The sequence below is a fragment of the Gossypium hirsutum genome, chromosome A09, assembly GCF_007990345.1.
Source record: "Gossypium hirsutum isolate 1008001.06 chromosome A09, Gossypium_hirsutum_v2.1, whole genome shotgun sequence".
NCBI classification, from domain to species: Eukaryota; Viridiplantae; Streptophyta; class Magnoliopsida; order Malvales; family Malvaceae; genus Gossypium; species Gossypium hirsutum.
This window is the reverse complement of record NC_053432.1, coordinates 6201977-6211010: the sequence shown is the minus strand read 5'-3', so window position 1 is coordinate 6211010 and position 9034 is coordinate 6201977. Positions and strand designations below refer to the sequence as shown.

Genomic DNA, 9034 nt, shown 5'->3' with positions numbered 1-9034 from the left:
ATCATTCTAGTTCAAATTCTAAAATATTCAATAAATTTAATCCTAAGCATTTAAAAAAGCACACATCAATACTTCCGTCAAATTTTAAATGACTGTTAATGTTCAGTGACTAAAATATTTGATTTCACGTAATTTAGTGATAAAATTTTTTAAAAAAATCAAAAGTTTAATAAACAAAATAAAACGCAAACAATATTAAAAATAAACATAACTAATTTTCAAACAAAACAATATTATAATAAAATATTAGTTATGCTGGTCAAAAGAGACATGGCTCAGCTAACAAACTACCATAATTGAAGAAAAATATTTACATGTGAGTAGAGGTGTAAATAAAACATTTATGCTCGATAATTCTAAAATTAATAAATTTGAGTTATTGAGCAAGTTAAATTCGAGCATATTAATATTTGAATTAAGTAGCTTGTAAGGTTAATCAAGTTTTTTATTTTAATATTCATAAATAATTTTATTTAGTTCAAATTTAAATTTGAGAATCAATAATCAAGTTTGAAGTTGAACTACAAAATTAAACACCTCAAATTAAATAAGATTTGATAATTTTTAGTTTTATTTTATTTGAATTTAAACTTTGAAAGCACGACCGAGCTTGAGCTTTAGGAGGAAGACCTGGACTTCCAAAGCAATAAACTTGTTTATTAGCCGGGAAATCACTAACCTACGCTGTTATCAAAACCTACAAAAATTAAAGCTTAAAGATGTCCTCACCTTTTTGTTTCACTACTCTTGTTCTTTCTTATGTTTTGATTGCATTCGTGGTTGTCATTGTTCCAACTTTGGGCACTGGTTCAACCAGATTGCCCACAACATCCTCCCTAGAGATGGAAGCAGAAGCTCTCCTCCGTACTGGTTGGTGGGATGGGTACGTCAATCGCACTTCAGAACATTGCAACTGGCCAGGTATATCATGCAATGAAGCTGGGAGGGTCATTCAAATTTATAGTACAAGGCTAGCGGTTAGTGGAAGCATCTCGCCTGAAATAGGAGCTTTATCTTCACTCTTGTGCCTTAATCTTCCTCACAATGCTCTAGTAGGTGGGTTACCTCCATCTCTCAGAAAATTTACACTCTTAGAAAAGCTCGACCTTTCCGGTAACTCTATTAACGGTTCTATCCCCCTAGACTGGGGAAACATGAAGAGGTTGAAACAGTTGGACCTATCCAATAACCAAATTCGTGGTCCTATCCCTCCTACCTTGGCCAACTTAACCAATTTAAAAATGTTGAACTTATCCAAAAACCAAATTATTGGTCCTGTCCCTTCTACATTAGGCAACTTAACCAATTTGGATTTGTTGGACTTATCCTTTAATCAAATCACTGGGGCAATTCCTCGTGAAATTGGAAACCTAAAGAATTTGTCTGAATTGAAACTAAGTAAAAACAAGCTCAATGGTTCGATCCCTTTGTCAATATTTAATTTATCCAGATTGAGCCTTTTCTATCTTGATTCCAATCTTTTAGAAGGTCCCTTACCACAAGAAATGGAGAGTTTGAAAGCTTTAAGGACATGTTTGGTTCAGTGTATTAGGTAATCCATTACTGACCAATTACGCGGCTATTACATTACGCCCCTAATCCGGCGTTTGGTTCGCTGTAATAGGTATTACGCGCGTAATACAATCCCCACCTAATCCCCAAATTCCCTGCTTTTCTAATCCCTTCCCAAATCGAGTAATAGGTATTACGTCCGGCTTCCCTCCCCAACTCTCTGTTTTACCCTCCCTCCCTACCGACCCTCTCCTCTTCTGTCCTCATAATTTCTCCTCCCATTTCCCACTGCTTTCGTTGATGATTCTGTCCTCATCGTTTCTTCTCTCAGTCTCGGCGTTTGGTTTTTGAGGTATGAATAAACTTTTTAATTTCTTGAAGCATTTTACATGAATCTTTTCGTAATAATAGTTTCAGCCATTTTTTGAATGAGTTGGGTTTTTTCCCAGAATTTTCCCTTTGCTTGTTTCTTCTAGTTCTATTTCTTCGTTTTTGTTTTTGGTGCTAAATACTCGCTTGAATATCGAGTTAACTCTTTTTCTTTCTGCTAGTTTTATTTCTTCGTTTTGCTTGTTTCATTTTTTGGTGCTAGTTCCAGAACGTTTTTCTTGTTATACTAATCGATCCCAAGGATCGGGTGGAAGCGAGGGGAAATAAATTTATGCTAAGTGATGCATATTGATGGTGTGAATGTAGTTCACACTTGTAAAGCAAAGCAGTAAAGCCGATAAGATCACTGCTTGCTGATCTGCATGGATTCTTTTTTACTTTGCAAAGCTTTTTTAGATTGAAACATATGCTTTGCTTGCACAGTGTGATCAAATAATGCAGATGATTGAAAAAAGTTGCACAATTCCTAGTTTTCTTCTTTAAACAAGGATTTGTACTTTCTGCTTCTTTTTCTTCATAAAGAGCAATTCTGCCTTACTTGTTAAAACATTCAATAATATTTCAAGTGTGCGCATCTTACTTGAATTGGTACTTTAAACATTTGTCTAGGTATAAGCTCCTTCAGCTTTTGAGTCAAAGCCCTCCCAACAAAATATGCCTACAAAATGTTAGCTGATATTCGATTAAACTGCTTATTCAACATACAAAATATGAAATTCATAGAAAGGGGCCGAAATTCAGATAGGAGTTGCACTATTTTAATATCACAACTGTTAAAACCAGAAATTAAGAATGCAAGCAAACACATATCAATACTAGCAAAACATTCTCAAATAATAACATACTAAAGCATTATACAAATTAGGTTGGAAGAAAATTCAAGAAAACAATCTGGACCATGGTTGTTAATATGCTTTTAGCCTGTAAGATTTGAATGACAGTTTTAGACAAAGACCAGACCAATAGAAATGTATACAACCATTGACACATTAAGTTTTACTTAGGTTAGCAATTTACTTGTATAATTTATTTGTATTCACAAAATGCTCATTATTACTTACATTACAATCTCACCTGATATACATATATTGAGACACTCCTGAATTACTCTAGACTCAGATAGGCTGTATGAACACCATAGGCTGAAAATATATGGGGTAAATTCTATACAACTCCTATTTCAACCATTCCCACATAGCACCTTATGATTTTTTCTTTTCCAATTAAAACCTTGTAGTTAAGTTTCAGTTACATAGAGGATTAGCATGCCAATTTTATCTAATAAAATTATGAAAAGAACCTTAGTGTGAATAGATGACTTCTGAGTTGAGGGTATTTTTATAATTTAGCTGATAAATTTAGTGGCATAACTCCCTGAGTTTATAGAATTTAAATACAGGATGATAATTGTAACCCAAAGGAAAAAAAAAGAACCACATGGTGCCAGGAGGTAAAAGTTGAAACCACAGACATAAATGGAATATAACCTTTTACTCAAAGAATACCAGTAAATATTTGTAACAATTCAAATAAAAAAAGAGGAGCACTAGATAGCTGACTATGCCAACCAATTCCACTTGTATTTTTTAATTTTTAGTAACTACTTGTTAAAACATTTAAGCTGACTATGCCACCACATTTAGCACAAGTCTCGGCTGTTCGGGAGGCTTTATTATGGTTAAACCCTGCCCATATGTGAAGGATTTGATTTGTGTTGAGATCAATTCTCAACACGTTTTCAATGCCGTATATATATATATATAACCTCTAAAAATACTACTAGCTGCATTGGCATTCATGGAGATCAGCTAGTGTTTTTGACTGTATATATATAACCTCTAAAAATACTACTAGCTGCATACATATCAGACAAAAGAAAAAACCTCCATTAATACAAGCTCTTGTTTTTTTTTCCTAGTTCTTTCTATCTGATTTATCTTGTTTCTGGTCCTTCATGTGTTTAACATCCTTAGCATGTGTTGTGTTTTCGAGATTCTTTTGATATTACAATGATTACTCTTTAACAGTTTATTTGTTGTTTAGTTGAATATATTTTGCAGAATCACCCATTTCCTTTGTTTTTATCTTGTTTTCATAATGTTTGCTGTAATATTCATTTTGAATCATATATATTCAAAGCTGCCAAGTTGGTATATTTAATAATCTAAAGGAATGGTTACTAAAAGAGAGGTTGCTTTGGTAAAGTATATGATCAATTTTATAAACTGATTATTTTTGTAACATCGATTTCCCTTTATTGGTTACAGGTTCTTTGTTCCAACACTTCTACATCGTAGTCGTCCCCGATTTGCTCATTACAGGTTAGTTTTCCATTGGTATTCATGGTTGCGAAGGATTTAGGATAGTAGGGTATGTAGTTTTGGGTGTTTAGCTTGCTGCTTTGTTTTATCTGTTAGGCAACACGATAGTGAATTACTTTTGTTGTTCATTGGAGAAGCTTTCACATCTACTTAGGTTGCCTCCAACTATTGTTGGGGTTTCACTCCTTCCACTGAGAAATGGGGCACCAGATGTGTTTGCCAATATAGCTACATTTTTGGGGACAAATACATGTGAAGTGGGTCTTAATAGTGTGTTGGGTGGTGCAATTTTTGTTAGTTGTGTTGTTGCTGGGACTGTCTCCCTTTGTGTAGTAGAGAAGAGGATCCAGATTGATAAACGATGCTTTATTAGAGAACCGGAGTAGGGGGAAGGATGGTAGGGGAGAGGGAAAGAATCAGAGTAGGGGAAGAGGGTTAGTAAAGCAACGATGTGAAGGGGGAAGGGAAATCATAAGAGTAGGAGGAGGGATGGTAAGGAAAAGGGAGAGGGATGGGAAATGGGGATGGAAAATGAAAATCTGTAACGGAATCTACTTTGATGGGAGTTCCAGCAGAAAAGTGCAGTTGATGGAATCTACTTTGAAGAGAATGATGAGGTCTCTCTCTGATTTTTTCATCTCCATGAACTTCAATCTCTCTCTCTCTCTATATATGTATATAAACAACATCATCCCTCACCATTCCTGCTTTTAACTTGTGCAGTATGCTCCTGTGGTTGAGATGTTGGATGAGCCGAGCGGTAGCGAACCCACATCTTAGATAGTTACATCATGTCTTATTATTTTTTGTTAATACATTAACGGCTGTGAGGGTAGTTTTCAACTTTGGAAATAGCAAGTCTGTGGTATATCAGCCTATAGGATCAGAGGTAAACAACACTTGAAATTAATTCCATGTATAAATCAATTATCTAAACTACAATGAACTTCCAATCTTGTCTCAAAATTGTGTGATCATGGACTGGGACATATGCTTAATTTAAGCCCTGAAATGCAGTGTTCGATAGATACAACTATTTTTTACTTGATGTTCTTTTGTTCCATTCTGTTTATCCTGCTTTGGTTAGAGAACTAGACAAGGGGTGATGCATTTATGATGAACTCCTTTCTCAAAATAAAAAATTGTCTAAAATTCAGTACAATATTCAGAAGATAATAGTAATGGTTATTGAATTTATGTTTATTAAAAATTAATCAATAATTGAGTTGAAGTAAATCGGTGAAATGCTTACAAATAAATATTCTTTTAAGTTTGGATTCAATCTTTAAAATTGCATATAAAAATACCAAAAGATGAGAACACCGTTATATAAATATTTAATTATTTTATTAAAATAATTAACTTAGAAACAAATATTATATTTTTGTTCATGTAAATAATTCTTAAATTTGAATCTAGATAATTATTTTAAATTTTATTAAATCATATATTTTAATTAAAATATATTTAATATTAATTATTTCAAATTATATTTTATAGTATCATATATTATGATTTTAGTAAATTCATATAAGAATATTGATTATTAGAATTTTATTAAATTATATATTTTAATTAAAATATATTTAATAATTATTATTTTAATTTATATTTTACAGTATCATATATTATGATTTGAGTAAATTCATATAAGAATATTAATTATTAAGAATTTTATTAAATTATATATTTTAATTAAAATATATTTAATAATAATTATGTTTAAATATGAGTAAATTATTTATTATTGATATTAATAATCTTATTAAAATTTAAATAAAATAATTTACCAAAATAAATTTCTGCTAATTATTAAGAATTTTATTAAATTATATATTTTAATTAAAATATATTAAATAATAATTATGTTTAAATATGATTAAATTATTTATTTTTGATAATAAATAATCTTATTAAAATTTAAATAACAATAACAATAATCATTTACCAAAACAAATTTATGCTAAGGGTATTCTGGTCATTTTAGTTTTCTCCATTATGCTATTACACCTCTATTACATTCAACCAAACACAGCTTTACTATTACGCCTATATTCCATTACATTCAACCAAACAGTTGATTTGCTATTACACATCTATTCCATTACACCTCTAATCCAATACAGCGAACCAAACGTACCCTAAGTTTCCTTGACCTCTCCAGTAACAAATTGATTGGACCTATTCCATCTCAAATTGGAAATTGCTCAGTGTTAGAAGGATTGTATTTGAGTAACAATCATATAACTGGAAGCATTCCCTTTGAAGTCTTCACTTGCCCTCATCATACTCTTGATCTCAGTCATAACTTCATCGAGGGAGAAATACCGCATCACTTTCATAACGATCTTTACTTGAACGATTTGGACCTTAGCCACAACAATCTAACAGGCATGATTCCTGAATCTTTTTGGTTCTTGGAAACTCTCAATCTGTCCTATAATTCTCTAGAGGGACCTATTCCAGAATACTTGAGTTATAAGTTTTCATCTGATTCATTTTGGGGAAATAAGTATTTATGTGGAAACCTACCAGATTTCTCTCCTTGCCCTTCTAAATCAAGCAACAAGCTAAAAATTGTTGAAATCATTCTTCCAGTTCTCTTTTTTTTGGCCTTCATGGCTTTAGGAGTTTTACTCTTCCTTAGATCCAGAGCCAAAGATAACATTCCTGAACCAAATGTCACAAAAAATGGAGATTTATTCTCAATCTTGAACTTTGATGGAAGAATTGCATTTGAAGATATCATTGAGGCGACCAACGACTTTGACATCCGATACTGTATTGGGACTGGAGGTTACGGTAGTGTTTATAGAGCGCAGTTACCAAGTGGAAAGATTGTTGCCTTGAAGAAACTTCATCGTAGAGAAGCAGGTCCTAGCTTTTGACAAGAGTTTCAAGAATGAGGCAAAAATATTATCAGAAATACGATACAAGAACATAGTGAAGCTTCATGGATTTTGTCTCCATAATCGTTGCATGTTTTTGATTTACGAATACATGGCTCGAGGGAGCTTATTTTGTGTTCTCGCCTATGATAACGAAGCAATGGAGCTGGATTGGATCAAAAGAGTGAAGATAATCAAAGATACAGCATGTGCTTTATCTTATCTGCATCATGATTGCCACCCACCAATAGTTCATCGAGACATATCAAGCGATAACATTTTATTGAACTCCAATCTTGAGGCTTGTGTCTCGGATTTTGGCACAGCTAGACTCATTGATCCTGATTCGTCTAATCAAACAATGCTTGTTGGCACCTACAGTTATATTGCACCAGGTCAAGTTTCTAAACTTTGAGTCTGTTTTTGTTTTGTTATTCTACTTTGGGTTGTAAGTATGCCTTGTAGGTATTGAAAACTAGACCCCGATTCTTAGACCATAATGAAAATTGGCATATTAGGTATTTTTCAAATGCTTGTGGTTAAAGATTAGCAACAGTTTATGCATATAGTGCCATGAATTATCAAGTGCTCAAGTTCTTTTGTTATAAAGACTGCAGATTTTTTATTTTTTACATGATTTTAACGATTATATTTTAATTGCGTTTCTTTTGTTGTTAAATGCAGAACTTGTTTATACTATGGTTGTAACCGAAAAATGCGATGTCTATAGTTTTGGAGTATTGGCACTTGAAACACTCATGGGAAAGCATCCTTGTGAACTCTTGGTATCACTATCGGCATCATTTTCCAAGAATATAATGTTAAGTGATATTTTAGATCCACGTTTATCGCTTCCAAGCGATCGAAGAGTTGCAAAGGATATTGTTTTTGCTGCAACAGTGGCCTTTGCTTGCTTAAGGTCGAACCCAAAGTTCCGACCAACAATGAAGTGTGCGTCTCAAGAATTTCGTTCCCGGAAAAGACCAGTGGCAGATCGTCTCCAAGCTATCTCTCTGCTGCAACTCAAGGAGCATGATCTGTATATGGATGATGAAGCCAAAATTCAATCTCAGAAGTCAGGGGAAATTGTTGAACTCCATGCTAGTTCTTCAACTTGATTTTCATGTGTAGCATTATTTGATCTCTTCACTTCCAGTCTTTCCATGCAATATCGGATGCTTGGGGTTTGGTTTTGCAGATCTATGATTATCAATAATTCTAGTGATTTAGAAACCATTTCTTATTATTCAGTACTATAACTGAATTAAATAAAACACTATAACTGATTTATCTATAATGGAGTAATTCATTTTGTAATTTGATTATTATTTGATGAATTAAATAAATATTAGTTATGTTGATCGAAAGAGTCATGATTTAGCTAACAAACTACTATAACTGAAGAAAAAGATTTACATGTGAGACCAGTCAAGTTGGCCTAGGAGATCTCCACAAAGAGCGAGGAAGCATGCTGCTTCCATTAGATTTCTAAGCAATTACTGGCAATGTAAAGATGAGAGACCAGTAAATATTCACTTGTACTTGATAGAAATTGTATTCTGGTTCCAAGACATCTCATGGCAAACCGTAACGACTGGGCTCAAACCAAAAGATAGGAGGAAGACCTTGACTTCCAAAGCAATAACTTTGTTTTCGGTTTTATTAAAAAGGGAGTTGCCACTGATCATTTTTCCTAGGTGTGATCGGACACCTAATAAATCCTCTTCTTTTAAAAGAAAATTCATTTTTTTTAAACAAAAAGAAGGTCAAGATTAGGTCTAAGTCAAAAAACCAAAGTAAAGTTGGGTTCGGGAGTCAGTTACGTGCGAGGAAGGTATTAGCACCCTCGCGACGCCCAAAATTGGTATCTTTATTAAACATGTGTCGTCTTGATTTTCAAAAACACGAATTCAATTTGACATT

General features: G+C 33.0%; 1 protein-coding gene, 1 long non-coding RNA gene and 1 pseudogene across 2 annotated transcripts; all 3 read left to right on the top strand.

Annotated features, from left to right (window-relative positions):
- The first annotated feature begins 719 nt into the window (after window positions 1-719).
- Window positions 720-6797, top strand: LOC107889891 (probable leucine-rich repeat receptor-like protein kinase At1g35710). Its single transcript, XM_041076107.1, has 7 exons — window positions 720-1545; window positions 4170-4223; window positions 4320-4516; window positions 4560-4840; window positions 5079-5112; window positions 6350-6636; window positions 6737-6797. Exons 1-7 carry the CDS (start codon window positions 720-722, stop codon window positions 6795-6797), a joined length of 1740 nt encoding a protein of 579 aa, XP_040932041.1.
- LOC121206501 (uncharacterized) lies at window positions 4555-5266 on the top strand. The gene is made up of 2 exons (XR_005901540.1): window positions 4555-4840; window positions 4947-5266. It is a non-coding gene; the product is annotated as an uncharacterized lncRNA (long non-coding RNA).
- Window positions 6786-8281, top strand: LOC107889890 (MDIS1-interacting receptor like kinase 2-like; annotated as a pseudogene).
- Window positions 8282-9034: the final 753 nt, after the last annotated feature.